The following is a 17,175-nucleotide window of genomic DNA, read 5'->3' as shown; positions in this document are numbered from 1 at the left end:
CCCGGTCATACCGTAGCGGTGCTTAGGCGAAGGCCTGCGACGGTAGCTTCATCAACATTGTCACCATGCCGTCGTGCTGACGAAATTCTCCCTCGAGCCCTACTGGATCGTTGTAACGCCGTCGATGCGGCTATATCTCCTACGTGTCGAAGCACGACTTAGAGGCATAACCGCATTGAAAGCAATGTCGCAAGTAAGGTAATCTTCACAACAACCCATGTAAATAGATAATAGGGAAAAAGGTACATAGTTGGCTTACACTCGCCATGTCACACAAATACCTGAATAACATTGCAACCATCCAATACACTCATGGTCCGACTACGGTACCAAAATAAAAGATCAACCCCAACATGCGACACGGACCCGATCGCCCCAACTGGGCACCACTACTGATCATGAGGGAAAGACACATAGTAACGGCGTGAGTCTTCGTCGAACTCCCACTTGAGCTCAAGAGCATCATCTGGAACGGAATCATCGGTCCCTACATCTGGTTTAGGAAGTAAACTGTGAGCCACGGGGACTCAGCAATCTCACAGCCTCGCGATCAAGACTATTTAAGCTTATAGGTAAGGCCAGGTAATATGTGGAGCTGCAGCAAGCGACTAGCATATATGGTGGCTAACCTGTTCGCAAAAGAGAGCGAGAAGAGAAGGCAAAGCACGAATGAAGAACTAAAGAACAACCTACGACAAACATTACTCCAACACCGTGTTCACTTCCCGGTCTCCGCCGAGAAGAGACCATCACGGTTACACACGCAGTTGATTCATTTTGATTAAGTTAAGGTTCATGTTATCTACAACCGGACATTAACAAATTCCCATCTGCCCATAACCGCGGGCATGGCTTTCGAAAGTTCAAATCCCTGTAGGGGAGTCCCAACTTAGTCCATCACAAGCTCTCACGGTCAACGAAGGATATTCCTTCTCCCGGGACATTCCCATCAGACTCGGCATCCCGGTTCTACAAGACATCCTCGACAAGGGTAAAACTAAACCAGCAATACCACCCAGATGTGCCAACAAATCCTAATAGGAGCTGCACATATCTTGTTCTCAGGGCACACCGGATGAGCAAGACGTCGGGTAGGCCAGCCCAGAGTTGCCCCTGGTAGCCCCGGACATCGCTCGGTTGGACCAACACTTAGAGAAGCACTGGCCCGAGGGGGGGTTAAAATAAAGATGACCCTTGAGTCCGCGAAACCCAAGGGAAAAAGGCTAGGTGGCAAATGGTAAAACCAAAGTTGGGCATTGCTGGAAAAGTTTTATTCAAGGCGAACTGTCAAGGGTTCCCATTATAACCCAACCGCGTAAGGAACGCAAAATCCGGGAACATAACACCGATATGACGGAAACTGGGGCGGCAAGAGTGGAACAAAACACTAGGCAAAAGGCCGAGCCTTCCACCCTTTACCAAGTATATAGATGCATTAAGATAACAAGATAATATGGTGATATCCCAACAATAAACAAATGTTCCAACAAGGAACGATCTCCAATCTTCACCTGCAACTAGCAACGCTATAAGAGGGGCCAAGCAAAGCGGTAACATAGCCAAACAACGGTTTGCTAGGAGATGGTGGGTTAGAGGTTTGACATGGCAATTTGGGAGGCATGATAAGCAAGTGGTAGGCATCATAGCATAGGCATAGCAAAAGAGCGAGCATCTAGCAAGCAAAGATAGAAGTGATTTCGAGGGTATGATCATCTTGCCTGCAAAGTTGTCAGAGTTGACTTGATCCTCGTAAGCAAACTCAACGGGCTCCTCGTTAGCGAACTCGTCTCCCGGCTCTACCCAAACAAGACAAACAAGCAAAAGGAACACAATCAACCACGTGCAATGCTCCAACAACATGATGCAAACATGGTATGCTATGCGGGATGCGATATGTGATGCATATGCGAGATTTGACAAGAAATGATTGAACCTGGCCTCAACTTGGAAATCCAAGAGTGCCACTAGAAAGGTGAGGTGATTTCGGTTGAAATTGATATAAAGATCACCGGAATCGGAGGCACGGTTTGGAAATGGCAAGCAAAACAAATATGGCACCGGTCTGCGATAAACAGCAAGTAGCCATCTAAATGCATCAAGATAATGGTGCTACAGCACTCAAACATGGCAACAAAATGCATGGCAGGGATCCACTCATGATGCTTGACAAAATATGAACACTGAGCTATGGCCAATTCATCCATTAACATGTTCAAACAAGCATGGCAAAAATGCAAATGATAAACAGGTTTCAGACTTAGTGAAATTAGCACAAGTCTGGAATTTAATATCAGGTAGCACACTTTGGAGCAAAAAAACTATATGCTACAGGAACTTAACATGGCAAATAAAGGCATGACATGAAGCTACTCAAAACACTTAACAAAAGTCCCTTAGTGACCTTGGGCCAAAATGGATCAGAAAATACAATTGCAAGCATGCGGACATGGAAAAAACATAATCAGATTACAGACTTAGTGAAAAACTGGAGCATGCAAATTTGTTAACGAGTAGGCATGTTCACGAGCTCGATGCACTCACTACGGAGTAAGGCATGACAAACTAAGCATACACCCATCAAGAATACATATTATAGAAGCTAGACATGGCAAGAACAATAACATAGCATGCACGAATCAACAACAACATCCTCGGCAAAATCGCTAACAAGTAAACAATATTCCAGGATTCATGAAATAGCAAAAGTAGAGCTCGATTTACACAAGCTAGGGTGCTCCATAATTGCAAACAAGGACATGGATGGATAGAGCATCACAATATTAACAAATCATCCTTACTGATCATCCTCAAAAGAGGCATGGATCACTAGAAAACAACATGAACATATGGCATATTGATAAGATCAGATCAAAGACTTACTGAAATTCTAAGTCCCTGAAATCAGCATTAACGAATGCACCACTTTGCAAGCTTGTGCTAGTCACCACACATATCACAAAAATACATGGAAAGCACCTCTGTAAAGATGGCATGGCATATAACAAAACTCATGTAGAACTCAGGAGCATATCATGCACACATTAATCATGGCAAAAATGACAAATAGCTATCTGATGCAGCAGATCTGACAATTATCTCAAATAACTCTCTTCCAACAGCATTTCGGGCATCAAGATGAGCTCAAATGAAAATGATGCAATGAGATGAAATGATGTACTCTCAGAGACGAACATTTTGATATGCTACACGCTCAAAACGGAGCTACGGATGCGGAGTTACGGCATGATGAAGTTGCAACAAAAAATTAGAGTTTCGGGCAAAGTCAACCTTTCGGGATCCAGATCCAGATCCGGATCACTGTAGCTGCATGGTCGCCGAGGTTCGCCGGACTTGGCGCGGAGCTCGCCGGAGGAAGAAAGCCGAGGGTAGGAGAGGCCAGGGCGGCGCCGGCGTGGCGCGGGAGCTCCGGCGGCGAGGTTGGCGTGGCGGGGCGGCGAGGAGGCAAGGTCCGGCGAGGGCGGCGCTCGCCGGCGCGGTGGCGGAGCAGGCCGGCGCCGGAGCCGAAGGCGGCGGAGGGAGAGCACCGGGCGGCGCGGGCGTGGAACGGCGGCAGCGGACGACGGGCTCGCAGGGGCCCGATTTGGGCCTCCCAGGCCGGAGCGGCGGCGGCGGGGTACGGTGCCACGTGGCGGCTCGCCAGTGGTTGCGGGGCGGCGGCGCGAGACGTCCGGCGCGGTCCGGACGTGCCGGCGCGCGGATGGAGCGGGGCTAGGGTTTGGGGTTGGATTGGATCCGGGATTTTCGAGAGAGATGTCTATTTATACATAGGAGGAGCTAGGAGAGTCCAAATGAGGTGCGGTTTTCGACCATGCGATCGTGATCGAACGACCGAGACAATGGAGAGGGTTTAGGTGGGTTTTGGGCCAAATTGGAAGGGTGTTGGACTGCAACGCACACGAGGCCTTCTCGGTCTCTCGGTTAACCGTTGGAGTATCAAACAAAGTCCAAATGGCACGAAACTTGACAGGCGGTCTACCGGTAGTAAACCAAGGCCGCATGACAAGTCTCGATCCAATCCGGAAATGTTTAACCCCCACACACGAAAAGAGGTAGAAAGGACCATTGGAGGAGATAGGAGCGCCGGAATGCAAAACGGACAACGGGGAAAATGCTCGGATGCATGAGACGAACACGTATGCAAATGCAATGCACATGATGACATGATATGAGATGCATGACAAAGGCAACAACACACGAAGACAAAACCCGAACCCGAGGAAATAAAATAACTTAGCGCCGGAAACGGCAAGAGTTGGGATACATATAAGGTAAATTACATCTGGGGTGTTACAATCGTGAGTTCATGGGACGTCACCGAGCTGAACGTGTGCTGAACGCGGAGGTGCCGTATGTTCGGTACTGAGGATCGGTCGATCGTGAATACATACGACTACATCAACTGCGTTGTCATAACACTTCCGCTTAACGATCTATGAGGGTACGTGGACGACACTCTCCCCTCTCACTGCTATGCATCACCATGATATTGCGTGTGCGTAGGATTTTTTTTTTGAAATTAGTACGTTCCTCAACAGCGTCTTCCATCCCGATTGGCTCGGGGACTCCCCGGCGGCTGAGCCAAGGGAGAGGGTTGTCGTCCTCCATGCATACTGCCAGTTTCGGGACCCGAGATGAACTTACATAGATTTGGGACCCAAAACTGCAGTTTTGAAATTATAGGACTAGACTAACACACCTTCAATATTTTTGCGGCCCAAAGCTACAGTTTTAAAGTTATACGACTGAACTGACACACCTCGAAATAGGTTTTCACCCCGTTTTACAAATAAGCACAACTCAAGAAGTACACGGCCAAACATACAAGGTGGTGAGGTAACCCTCTTACAAAGCCGATGCTGAGAAATCTGGCACATATAGAATGCACGCAACTATGGTACCAACAATGAGCATCGGACGGACTAAACACCCTCATGCTATGACCTAGCATACCTAAGTTCCACGGCAACACCCTTAAAAGGGAGAACGGCGCTAAGCGTCACCGCTTCCGAGTCCACACGGGACAAGGGTCTTCATCCGGAGCCCTGCCACAGAAAGAAGAACCACACCGACGTCTTCAAGAAGAGTGCGGCACCCATGGGTGTCGTCGGCTCGGTGCCGGAGCACGAAGCTTTCGCTTGGCAACTCAACCGTGCCACTAGGAGGAACGCGACGATGTCAGACCTCCAGATCTGGATCAGGACGCCCCCGCCCCCCGAGAGAGGGCATGTCCGAGCTACTCGACGCAACACCTCCTATTGCCCACACAATCCGGGAGGAGAGCTACCACCACCACAATGATGCCCACCGAAGAGCAACCATGCAGAGCGCCATCCGAGGTCGCTGCCCCGGCATCCTTGTCGCAAGATACCGCCGGTTGCACACATCACACCGCACCCAACCATGGTAGGAAGAGCGACGTCAATCCGCCAGCCCGGCATCAGTCCCCGAGTCTGGGTAGGCGCCTCCACAGTAGGACGCACCCACACCTGCGTCCCCAGCCAATACCCGATGGACTGGGGGACACGACTCCGAAACTGTCAACGACCACCGCTGAGCCAGCCTCAAGCCCAAGGCCAAGCGAGCTCACACGATGCCATGTCCGTGGATACTGACGGCAATCCGCACACGGACAACGATATCACGACCACCACCCTCGAGCACCGTACCCGCGAAGGGAACACAAGCACCATTCGCGAGCACATCCCGGACCAAGCCCGACCACTCCTACTCGAAGCACCAACTCCGGTCCGCCCCGGGGCCCAATTTGGCCCGCCCGAGCGCGAACCCTAGATCTACTCCGACCCCATAGCGCGTGTGGCTGGTACCAACGGCACCCGCCCAGCCCCGTGCTCGTAGGCATATCTCCAGGAACAGGAGGCCACCACCACCACTCCACGCTACCCACTGAACCCCGGCCGCCGCACCGCCGAAGCTAGCAAAGGCATGCACTGCCGCCTATCTCGGCCAGGGCCATGGACCAGCCCGAGGTAGCATCGGGCACTCCTGCTGCCAGCACCCTCTGCTGCCAGGAGGCAGAGAAGCCACCGGCCAAAGCCGCCACGGCCTGCGCAGTCTGCCGGCCGAGAACGACCGCCGCGGCCGAGACGCGCACCCCCGCCACCGCAGCCCTTCACGTCGCCGCCACGCCCGCGTCGGAGAATGCCGGTGCGCCCCCGCGCCACGTTGCCCCGAGCCCAGGCTCGAGGAGGTCGGCCCACACCACCCAACGCGCGAGGGAGAAGACGAGCCCTGCCGCCGCTGCCGGTCGGGCTTGGCCCGGCCGCGCCCTTTGGCTGCGGTGAGGGCGGAGGAGGGAGGAGGAGGGGCTCTGGCGGCGGAGGTCAGGAGGCCCTCCCCGACGCCCCGCGGGTGGCGGCAGGGGAGGGGATAGGGTTCGCGGGGATGGGATTACAAAGTGCCAAACTGACACGCCTTTAATAGTTTTATAGGACTTATAATATATTTTACTCATAAAATTTGTATGTGAGAAATCGTTTAGAAGTTTTTTATATAGGAACTAATCCTACAAATCAGACAACCCACATATGATTTATTTATTTTGGTTAGGATTCTAATCCTCTAAAATTACCAGGGAAATTCTTTACGACAAGTGGTTGACTGTTCAAAAACTTTTGCACATCATAACCAAGGGCAGATAACCAAACGCCACCTAAAAAATGTCAAAACTGGCGGGCCTAAAGTCTGACAGTTCATGCGATGAAACCAAACCTGCCCCGATATCATAACGGTGTGGCGTGCGCGTCTCGCGCAGTGCGGCACGCAACCAAGCAGCCCGCATGCATGAGATCGTAGAGCCTCTCGAGAAGACAACAATGTCGCTCCGGTGCATTATTAGCTAGCTCCCCGGGCCGATAAAATATCGGGGCCCGATCCTGAGCTCCAGGACGGTCTGAAATGTGCACCGGTGAATCCCCACCTCGCCGATCGCTCGCGAACAAAGCACGCGGCATCAAGATGTGTACAGCCCCCTTCGTCGCGTCGTCGTTACGTTAGGTGATCCAGATATGTAGTACTAGCGCACTAGCGCACGCAGATATTGTCGAGCGTCGCCGTCGCCGCGGCTGCCGTCTCACCGGCTTCTGCCTACCCCTTCCTTAGTTCCTTATCCCCACCTCTACCTCCGCAGGCCAAGATAAATGGTTTTGGACTTTGGACTCCAGATTCACGTGCTCCCGCAAAATTACCACAGCCAGTTAATCTCACCCGGATTCAGGATATTATGTGCCCCGATCTGAGTTCCGGGGCGCTTAAAATGGTAGGGTCGTGAGTGATTGAGTGGAAGCAATGGCAATCCACGAGCGACCCGTCCATTTGATCTTCCGCTGGTCCGTGACCGTGAGGGAGACGACGACGCCGATGTTGCCCCCGGGCCCCGGCCATGCCACCCTCGCCACTCCCTTCAGATGCGATCAAACTGGCTACAGTTGCCTATCGACCTCAAAGCCTCTTTTCTTTTGTTTTTGCGGTCCAATTTAAGGCGCTTAAAATGGCTCTGTATCGATCATTGCCGGTCGACTGCATTATTTCTGGACTGGAGGAGCACGCACGCTCTGATCGTTCAAGACATGATACTCATTTGTTGCATCGGACCGACGAAATCAGTTGCGTCTGGCTTCAATCTCTGTGATGATACTGATTGGTTGCATCAGACATGCGCGGATCGCTCATCGGAAACTCGTGCCGCATGTTGGTGCTGAACTGCCTGCCGATGCGTGCACGCGTTCGTCTGCGAACAAACATCCGGCCAAGAACTTCAGGGAGACCCTGACATGACACTGCTTGCGTCGCTTCTGTTCCGTTCTCTTGAATGAAGAGTGAAGTGCTAAGCTGGTATAGATTGCTTGCAAGCTGTATCAACACTACCACCTCCATGGATCATCGCTCAGGTATTGCTGAGATGCATGCAGCCTGCCCTGGGGCCTGGGCAGTAGCTTGAGCAGATGAGCTTGACATTCCGAGGAAGGTGGAAATGGAAGGAGGATGGCGACGGGGACGGGGGAAGCAGGCAGTACCGTGGATGGACGTGTGAGTGGTGGCAGGGGCCGAGGATTAATGGCTGACATGGACTGCGGGTCCCGTCAGTCCGCATCAAGCACTGGAAATTTTGTAAGCATTTATCCTGTCTCGCCCAATCATGTTCTGGATAACTGCATTGCTCAATTTCACACAAGTGTGTGGCTGGATGCTCTACATGGATCCAACCAACCAATAGGTACTAAACCTATAGTAACTAGATAGCCGCACCATGCATGCAAATTGCAATTTGGCAGGATTTCATTCTCATTACTGTGCACGGAGTATTGTACAAACCACAGCCAAATGGTAGGTAGTGAAACTTGTGTTGATCATATCTAATCTAAGAGCATCTCCAATAGAAGATGCAAATTTCCAGTCAGAAATAGATTCTCCCAGACCTCTCCTCGCCGCCGCCAACCCTAGCCGCGCCCAGCCCTCCTCCACCCCCACCTCTCCTCGCCGCCGCCAGAGGCGGTCTCCGGGCAAGTCCGGGGCGCCGCCAAGGAAGGTGGCGGCGGGGCCAGCTGCTGCTCTGCTTCCGCGGAGGGCTTCGGATTTGGGGCGGCGGCCCCTCTGGTGAGGCACCACCGGCTTAGCGGCGGACTGTGGTGCGGGCGTTTGGTTCCGGCGTTCTTGGCCGCGCGGGAGGCGGAATCTCGGAGGACGAGGGCGACGGTGCCAGATCTGGCGCCCCTTCCCCCTGTACGGCGTGTTCTCCCCCATCCGGCCTGCCCGTGTTCCATGGGACGCCGGCGCTGGTGGTGCTTGTGATGGAGAATCTAGTCCGAGCGAAAGCCATGGCCGACCATGGTCGGCTGCGTCGACGGCGACACCTGAGGGCGCCGTGTCCCTTCTTGGAGGCGTCTGACAGGTCTGATCCCCCACTCCCTCTTCCCCTAGTTCTCTCGGGCGAAAGCCCCAACTTTGTTGGGCGGCGGCGGCGCCATCGGCGTCGTATCCTTCTTGAAGGCGCCGTTTAGGGAGCTTGGTGGTCGGTGGGCGTTGTTGGGGTGCGGGTGGTGGCGGCGGTGGTACCCTCCTCGTCCTAGCTCTTGCTTTCCATCGCCATTGTATCTTTCCGCTCTGCAAGGCGGTGGCGCTGTCTGGCGCCATGGTGGCGTTGACAGTTGACCTGGCAAGGTCTTTGCGTCGGTGCCTGCTCTGGAGATGGTTATGTGGATGACGGCGGCGGTAGCCTCGGTGAGTGCGCCAGACCGGTGTGTGACCCATTCCCGGTATGTGGCTGGGATGGGGCATCCGGCTTTAGATGTTAAGTTTTGGTGCAATGTCTGTTTGGTATTAGGCTCGGACATTCGGCACCCCTGCATCAAGGGGGTAGGAGTAGCGACAGGTGTCGCCAGGATGGTGGTTCCAGGCTTATACTGATATAATGCTTTGTAAGGTCTTTGAGAATAATTAATAAAATGGCTCCATGCATCGATCAGATGCAGAGGCCGGGGGTGATCCTCCTTTTTTTAAAAAAAAATTACATCTCCAAAAAATGCATTTTACATCTAAAAAAAGAGACAACTTTAGATGATGTACTCTAAAATTTGGAGTATATTGAAGATCTTAAAGTGTAACTCCAATAGATGGTGCAAATGGAGATGTAAAACTAGCCAGCATGAGCGCCGCCGGCCGAGCGCTGAGAGACGGCAGGAGCACCGGCGGACCGAGCGCCGGCGGCTGAGCGACGAGAGCTAGGAAGTCGAATGCGGCGGTTGGTGCTCGAATGGTCGGCGGCGCAGTTGTGAATCGAGCGGCAAATTGGTTGCAAAGGGACAGCGGGGCGACAATCATGCGATGCGAGAAGGTCGAGTTTGGCAGCGGATAAGCTGCAGCAGCATGGCGGCGGGTGTGCGGCTCGAATCCGATGGTGGTGCGGCGGCGATTCAACGACGGAGAAGTGGCCAATTCTGTCGATTTGGAGGCGGGGGCGGTGGAGTGGTCGGATCTGGCAGTGGGGCGGCAGCCGCGATGGCGACCGACTGGGGTGGGGCAAAACCGGGGCGGTGACATGGAGGCGAAGGTGGGATTGGGGATGGTGGTCGCGCCAGCGAAGGCCCTGGCGGGGTGGGCGGATGCGGCAGAGGATGCGGCAGGGTCGTCGAAGTCGGCCATGGCCCAACGACGGTCGACAGGCGGCAGGCAAATGACTGGCGAGCAGGCGGAAGGAAAATGAAAGCGGTTGGGTAGTTGGCGCGTGGACGTCAGTTTTACATCTCCTGTACTTCCTCCGTCCTTAAAAGAGTGTACTTCCAACTTTGTTGAAAAGTTAAAAGTTTTTATGTTTAACCACATTTATACAATAATACACTAACATTTATGTCTTCAAATTAGTAGCATTAGATTCATGATAAAATATATTTTCATCATATACCTATTTGGTTTCATAAATATTGATATATTTTTTACACAAACTCGGTTAAATTTTGACATAATTTGATCCTCCAACAAAATTGAAAGTACACTCTTTGAAGAACGGAGGGAGTAGATGAAGATGCAAATTTGCATCGCGAAATGTTGTATTTTACATCTCCAGAAGGTTGAGATGTAATTTTTTTTATATCTACATCGTCTGTTGGAGAGTGGTTTTGGGGACTCAGAAGTGAAAAAATTAGTTATTTTTATACATCTACCTATAACCAAAGCATGTAATTTATAGCAGGACTGGACAGTTGCCTAGCACTTCAAACGAAATTGTGTGAACGCACCCTTTCCAAGCTAGCGACTCGAAAACCTTCGCACTTCTTTTTCATACATGGTCCAGACACCAGTTCTAGGATTCTACCTTATCTTCCTAGATCACATCAACAATAAGTAGCCTATGGAGTTGTCCATTTGGTGAAAGCATAAAATGTTGGGAGTGTAGACCGTTCGATGGCTACTCACAAATTCACCATCTCAGTCCTCCCAATGACCCTCCAAAGATTTACATTTCGGGCCAAAAGAAGTATGACATCAAAAATCCAAAGTTTTGGCACAATTTGATGAATCTTGAGATATATTCGAGCAAATAAAACAAAAAAAACACAAGAATTCCTGTAATTCCGGCGAATCCAATCACCTAATGGTATCTAAAACTTGATGAAACACAAAAAAAAACATGTAAATTTTTCTAACAACTCTAGTTCATTTTTCTTGCCATTGTTGACCAACTCATGGGCAAAAAAAAAACTCAAACAAATTTTAGGAAAACTTGTGCACAAACCAAACACCCTAGCGCAACACTTCATCCTCCCACATTGTGCGGTCGCTGTGATCCAACGGTTCACGTAATCGTTGAAGTTTTCACCAAATAAACATTTCCACCAGGTAAGTTTGCCTTTTACCGAGGCTATATATAGCCATAGCATAGCATACAAGCAGCAAAAGGCAGCAGCGTGCGAACTGGTGTGAGCGTTTGCTGCTACTCAACAAAGAAATCGCTACCCATCCACTAGCAATCCAAAGAGCCATTGATCTGCAGATTGCAGAAAATGGAGGGAGCACTTGTCACCTCCAACTTCAGCATGTCTGATCTCTACCCCGCCAAAGCCAATGCTGCTCATGCTCCGAGATCGAGGAGGCTCTCCTACATCTCCCCTGCTGCCTCTTCTGCTGCTGCTCCGAACCCCAGCTACAGACGGAGGAAGGGCACGTCGCCCCCGCCGCCGTCGGCTGCCGCCACCGCCACCGTCCTCACCTCGCCGCCCAAGCCGGTCGAGCAGCAAGAGACGGAAGAGCACCTGGTCGACACGTCGACAAACAATGCAACTGGTACACGAGTGGCTACCGCGAGAACGAGCAGGGCAACCGATGCGCCTCGGTCGTCCAGGCCTCGCCGCCGGCCTACTGCTTCGCTACAGGCGGCGTTCTGCAACGCGCTGGAGGAGGCGATCAACACGTTCGTCGACCCGCCGGTGCTGCGGCCGTCGGTGGACCCGCGGCACGTGCTGTCCGCCAACTTCGCGCCCGTGGACGAGCTGCCGCCCACGCCCTGCCCCGTGGTGCGCGGCGTCATCCCGCGCTGCCTCGCCGGCGGCGCCTACATCCGCAACGGGCCCAACCCGCAGCATCTCCCGCGCGGGCCGCACCACCTCTTCGACGGCGACGGCATGCTGCACTCTCTGCTCCTCCCGACGGCGCCCGACTCCGACCCCGTCCTCTGCTCCCGCTACGTGCAGACGTACAAGTACATCGTGGAGCGCAACGCGGGCGAGCCGGTCTTGCCCAACGTCTTCTCCGGCTTCCACGGCCTGGCCGGGATGGCGCGCGGCGCCGTCACGGCGGCCAGGGTGCTGACAGGCCAGATGAACCCGATGGAGGGCGTGGGGCTCGCCAACACCAGCCTCGCCGTCTTCGGCGGCCGCCTCTACGCGCTCGGCGAATCGGACCTCCCGTACGCCGTGCGCGTCGACCCGGCCACCGGTGAGGTGACCACGCTCGGCAGGTGCGACTTCGGTGGCCGCCTCAGCATGGGCATGACCGCGCACCCCAAGAAGGACCCCATCACCGGCGAGCTCTTCGCGTTCCGCTACGGCCCCATGCCGCCGTTCGTCACCTACTTCCGGTTCGACCCGGCAGGGAACAAGGGCGCCGACGTGCCCATCTTCTCCGTCAAGCAGCCGTCTTTCCTGCACGACTTCGCCGTGACGGAGCATTATGCGATATTCCCGGAGATACAGATCGTGATGAACCCCATGGGCATGGTGGTGGGCGGCGGCTCGCCCGTCGGGGCGGACCCCGGCATGGTGCCTCGCCTCGGCGTGATCCCCAAGTACGCCGCGGACGAGTCGGAGATGCGGTGGTTCGAGGTGCCGGGGTTCAACATGATGCACTCGGTGAACGCGTGGGAGGAGGCCGGCGGCGAGGAGATCGTGATGGTGGCGCCCAACATCCTGTCCATCGAGCACACGCTGGAGCGCATGGAGCTGATCCACGCCTCCGTGGAGCTGGTGCGCATCAACCTCCGCACCGGCAACGTCACCCGCACGCCGCTCGCGGCGGCGAACCTCGACTTCGGCGTGATCAACCCGGGCTGCCTTGGCCGCCGCAACCGCTACGGCTACTTCGGCGTGGGCGACCCCATGCCCAAGATCGGCGGGGTGGCCAAGCTCGACTTCGACCGCGCCGGCCACGGCGACTGCACCGTGGCGCGCCGGGACTTCGGGCCGGGGTGCTTCGCCGGGGAGCCGTTTTTCGTCCCCGACGACGTCGAGGGGAACGGCGACGAGGACGACGGCTACGTGGTGTGCTACGTGCACGACGAGGGCACCGGCGACAACCGGTTCGTGGTGATGGACGCGCAGTCGCCCGAGCTGGACATCGTCGCCGAGGTGCAGCTTCCCTCCCGCGTCCCCTACGGCTTCCACGGCCTGTTCGTCACGAAGGCCGAGCTCCGGTCACAGCATCAATGATCATCAGATTCAGGCACACCACTGCCAGATGTTTCCGCGCCATGGATTGATCGCGCGATGTATAATAGTAGACCAACAGAGTGGTGCATGGGTAGGTCATGTATAGGATCCCATGACATACACATAGGTGAAATTGGTATCTCATGTGTAGCATTTACATTTTTACAAGAAAGAACTATCGGTGAAAAACATACCTGCAGTACAAAAAAACAGCCTGGAAAATACTTGCAACGCACATCCAGCCTGCAGAATTGCTAACTCATTGAGTAGTAGTACGAAACAAGGTATGAACTACGAGAACTTCACAGATAAGAGAGTTTCATTTCTCTCAAAGTTTTACACACATGACATCAATGGCTACAGAGTTCATACATATGTATGTATGTAGGGATTTCACGGGATATACATACTACTGGATTTCACGAAGTCGGTGGAGCTACCTTGCATTTGGTTATAGAATAATCAATTCAGCATCCTCAGTGTGTTGTTAGCCTAGAAAAACAGCATGAACATGGCTTCTCTTTTGTCTAAATTAACCTAACAGCTCCTATGGAAGGTATGAGAGTATGATTTTCTGCAGAGGACACAGATGCCAACATCGTTAACAATCTTCAGTGCAATCTTCTCTGCAGCACTTCTCTTCCTAACATCTAATGCATTCTGTATTTTTCCTCATCAAAGCAGATGCCTAGCAGAAGTTGCGTAGACCAACTTCTCAAGATTCATGTGGCACATTCCACAGCCTAGAAAGGGATATAAAGGGCCTGGGGCTGAGGTTACCGCCCTTTATGACTTGAGAAGCACCGTCGCATGGCTCCAATGCGCATTTTACATAAGGTACTCCAGTGGCAGTCAAGTTTTCTCTACGTCGCGCCCAGGTGACAATGTATAAACCAGAGATGATTAGAAACCCTCCAATAATACTGCAAGTAAACAGAGCAGATTATACCTCAGATCAAAGGAGATGATAAACATTTATTGCTATGAAGAAAAAAAACTGAACTTTAATAATCAATGTTAGAAACTTGGACTATCGACCTTTCAGATTATCACTTTATCAGATGGTCAAATAGAACAAGACATCAATGTGCATATCCTACATTACTACATACACATATTAACAAGTAGAAGAGGTCTGGAAAAGTATTTTTCACTTAAAAGAAAGGATAAATAGAAAATGTTAACTCTAAAGAATAGAACATATGATAAACATACTCTTACCTTCCGAAATAAATTGGACTGCCCAGAAAGAGCACTGACAAGAGAGCAGAGAGCACTGGCTGGAGAGGCATATATAGTGCCACCATAGCTGGGCCCAGAATTTTGTTGGACCATGTCAATAAACCAGTATTAAGAGCAGATGAAACAACTCCCTGAAATAGGGGGGAAATAGGAGAATTTCAGTATAGAATATTTATGGTGGCATGCGTCAACTATTTCTTCTATAGCCTACACAAACTAGCGTATTTTGCAAGTTTGCAACAATTATCTTCGCCACAGTACTACATACATGTAGAAATTCAATTCATGGTCCCACGCATGGGAAAAATAAAACTAACACAAAGCTTACAGCATATACAACAGCCGCAAACTCAGATGCAGTCAAAGTCCAATCTTCTTTACTGGTTGTTGAAAAAACTCCGGAAATAAGCATTAAAAGAGCTCCAAAAAAGTATGAGTAAGCTGTCAATGACAAACTGCAAGGGTACTTCACCAAAATTGGAGCCTGAAATAACAACACATGAACATAGTAGTATAAAATAACAAGAAAACTTTCTGCAATACAAATCAGAGCACATAGATCTTGTAGCATAAGTTTCAACCTTGAATAGCAAGATACCAAAGTAAGTCTAATACATAAACATATTTTCAACAATGTTAAAAGGGTGATTTCCTTCTATTAGTATAGTGATATTGGTTCTTAAAATGAAGTATGATTTCCTCGGCCCATGACAAATCTTCTTGTGACAATTCACCAAAAAACATACCATGTTCAATATTAAGCAAAGGCCAGTTGGCCACACAGCATAAATATGGGCCTTTTCTAGGAAGAGCAAAGCCGGCCTAAATTTTAGTATCCTTCTCACTTCAAGAATGGCAAGAAGGCAGAGAAACTATTAGGAATTGGGACTGAAATATTCATCAAAACAGAGTGTACTAAATAGAGTTGCTGTGATCTGAAGTTGCCCTATAAGATTTACTGATCTAACTTACAGAGGCTTTCAGCCTTTCAGTACTTGTGCCATGCATATGCTTGATAGAAAACTAAAGCTCGAGGTGTTCCGAGTTGACAAACATCAAATGCAAACGGAATAGAGTGCGACAATAGCCTGAAAATCATTAATACCTGCAAAGCAAGATAAGTTGCCATACAGAGGCAGTTCCCTATTAAACATAGCACTCCGATATGCCACTTTTCCAGCCCATATGCAATGAACCAAGATGATCCTGGCTCAGGTTGCAACATCTCGGTGATGACGACATTGCTCTGAACATCAAGATCTAACTCGCTGCTACCAAACACAGCTGCCCCCCTGTACAACACCATGAGAACAGCACCAAGCACACAGACGATGGTGCCACCAACCTTGGCACGGCCCTCGTGTGTGACGAAGCTCGCCGTTTCAGTGCTGAAAATGGTAAAATGCTTAAACCGACAAACAAAGAGAGATGCGAGTCTCTGAACATTTTTCAAGATTGAGCGAGACTGACCCCATGACGAGGGCCAAGATGAAAGTGAAGACGGGAATTGACGGCTGAATGGCGGCGGCGTATGTCGGATTGGTGTAGCCGAGGCCGAACAAGAACAGCAGCTGGTTGCCAAAGATGCTACAGGACAAACAACCAGACGCATCAGAGCACGACATTTGCAAGTACATAAGCAGCATTGCTTCAAGCGGTCGGCGTGTCTGACACCGAGCGACCGCGTGGCCAGGCTTACCCCGTGAGCCCGAGGAAGAAGAAGGAGGTAAGGAGGCGACGCGTGACGGGCGGCGGACGAGCCTGCGCGGGCGAGCCGCGGTGGCGGAAGAAGGCGATGGGAGCAAGCACGCAGAGCGCGAGGAGGTCGCGGTAGACGCAGAAGACGACGCGGTTGACGCCGACGTTGAGCGCCTGCTTCGCGATGACGTGGTACCCCGCGTTGATGAACTGCGACCCCACCATCGCCGCGTGCGCCCGCCTCGCTTCCCCATCCCGCGCCGCCGCCGCCATCGCCGCCGATCCGATCCCCCGGTCGTCGTCCCACGGTCTGAGTAGCGAATACTCCTCTTTGAACCTTTTCCCCACTGTTTTTTTTTAGGATTTTTCCCCACTGTTTTTTTAGGTGATTTCCCCATTAGTTGGCCAGTGGACACTCGCAGTCCATGTGCTGGGCTCTTTGTTTTTTTTGAGAATCATGTGCTGGGCTCTTCGCCTCTTCCTAATTTGGAAATACTTCTAACGGGCCGTCTTGTTCGTATAGCAACAACCCAGTGGATCGGCCCACTTAATTCACCTTTTTTTTTTCTGTAGACGATCCCTTGTTAGGTTTTCCACGTCGACATTAGAAAAACTGGGGCGTTCAAGTATCTAAAAGATAGGCTCTGAAGTAAGGTAAAAGGATGGATTGAGAAAGCAATCCCTGCCGCAAGAAAATAAATTTTGATTAAGTCAGTGGCGCAAGCAGCCCCGATTTTTTTTATATCATGTTTCAAGCTCCTCACGGAGGGTGTGTGAA

The 17,175-nt window shown here is 51.7% G+C and overlaps 2 protein-coding genes and 1 long non-coding RNA gene across 4 annotated transcripts; 1 reads left to right on the top strand and 2 right to left on the bottom strand.

The window, feature by feature from the left end:
* Window positions 1-204: 204 nt before the first annotated feature.
* LOC147965815 (uncharacterized) lies at window positions 205-7,023 on the bottom strand. Its single transcript, XR_015608579.1, has 2 exons — window positions 6,751-7,023; window positions 205-1,796 (listed from the first exon to the last, which is right to left on the bottom strand). It is a non-coding gene; the product is annotated as an uncharacterized LOC147965815 (long non-coding RNA).
* Window positions 7,024-11,410: 4,387 nt separating this feature from the next.
* On the top strand, window positions 11,411-13,648 carry NCED4 (nine-cis-epoxycarotenoid dioxygenase 4). The gene has a single exon (XM_048679586.2). The coding sequence runs from the start codon at window positions 11,538-11,540 to the stop codon at window positions 13,455-13,457; it is 1,920 nt and encodes a 639-aa protein (XP_048535543.1). The 5' UTR covers window positions 11,411-11,537; the 3' UTR covers window positions 13,458-13,648.
* Window positions 13,649-13,742: 94 nt separating this feature from the next.
* LOC125514278 (WAT1-related protein At5g45370) lies at window positions 13,743-16,787 on the bottom strand. 2 transcript variants are annotated; one of them, XM_048679587.2, is made up of 6 exons: window positions 16,399-16,784; window positions 16,170-16,286; window positions 15,805-16,087; window positions 15,028-15,183; window positions 14,679-14,830; window positions 13,743-14,380 (listed from the first exon to the last, which is right to left on the bottom strand). In XM_048679587.2, exons 1-6 carry the CDS (start codon window positions 16,668-16,670, stop codon window positions 14,173-14,175), a joined length of 1,188 nt encoding a protein of 395 aa, XP_048535544.1. In that variant the 5' UTR covers window positions 16,671-16,784; the 3' UTR covers window positions 13,743-14,172. The 2 variants fall into 2 exon arrangements, with proteins under 2 accessions (XP_048535544.1, XP_087384552.1); XM_087528426.1 differs by lacking the exon at window positions 15,028-15,183 and having other exon boundaries at window positions 16,399-16,787.
* Window positions 16,788-17,175: the final 388 nt, after the last annotated feature.

The sequence above is a fragment of the Triticum urartu genome, chromosome 6A (genome assembly GCF_056163025.1).
Source record: "Triticum urartu cultivar PI428250 chromosome 6A, HENAU_Tu73, whole genome shotgun sequence".
NCBI classification, from domain to species: Eukaryota; Viridiplantae; Streptophyta; class Magnoliopsida; order Poales; family Poaceae; genus Triticum; species Triticum urartu.
Note: the sequence above shows the minus strand (reverse complement) of the source record. Positions and strands in the feature narration are given on the sequence as shown.

What these genes read in the sequence shown, in the direction of transcription:
- NCED4 (XM_048679586.2), top strand. Translation starts at nt 11,538, where the DNA reads ATGGAGGGAGCACTTGTCACCTCCAACTTCAGCATGTCTGATCTCTAC.
- LOC125514278 (XM_048679587.2), bottom strand. Translation starts at nt 16,670, where the DNA reads ATGGCGGCGGCGGCGCGGGATGGGGAAGCGAGGCGGGCGCACGCGGCG. An exon ending in TTCTTCCTCGGGCTCACGGG is followed by an intron (nt 16,287 to 16,398) that starts GTAAGCCTGGCC and finishes TTTGTCCTGTAG; the next exon opens with CATCTTTGGCAACCAGCTGC. An exon ending in TTGCGGCTGTTGTATATGCT is followed by an intron (nt 14,831 to 15,027) that starts GTAAGCTTTGTG and finishes CCCCTATTTCAG; the next exon opens with GGAGTTGTTTCATCTGCTCT.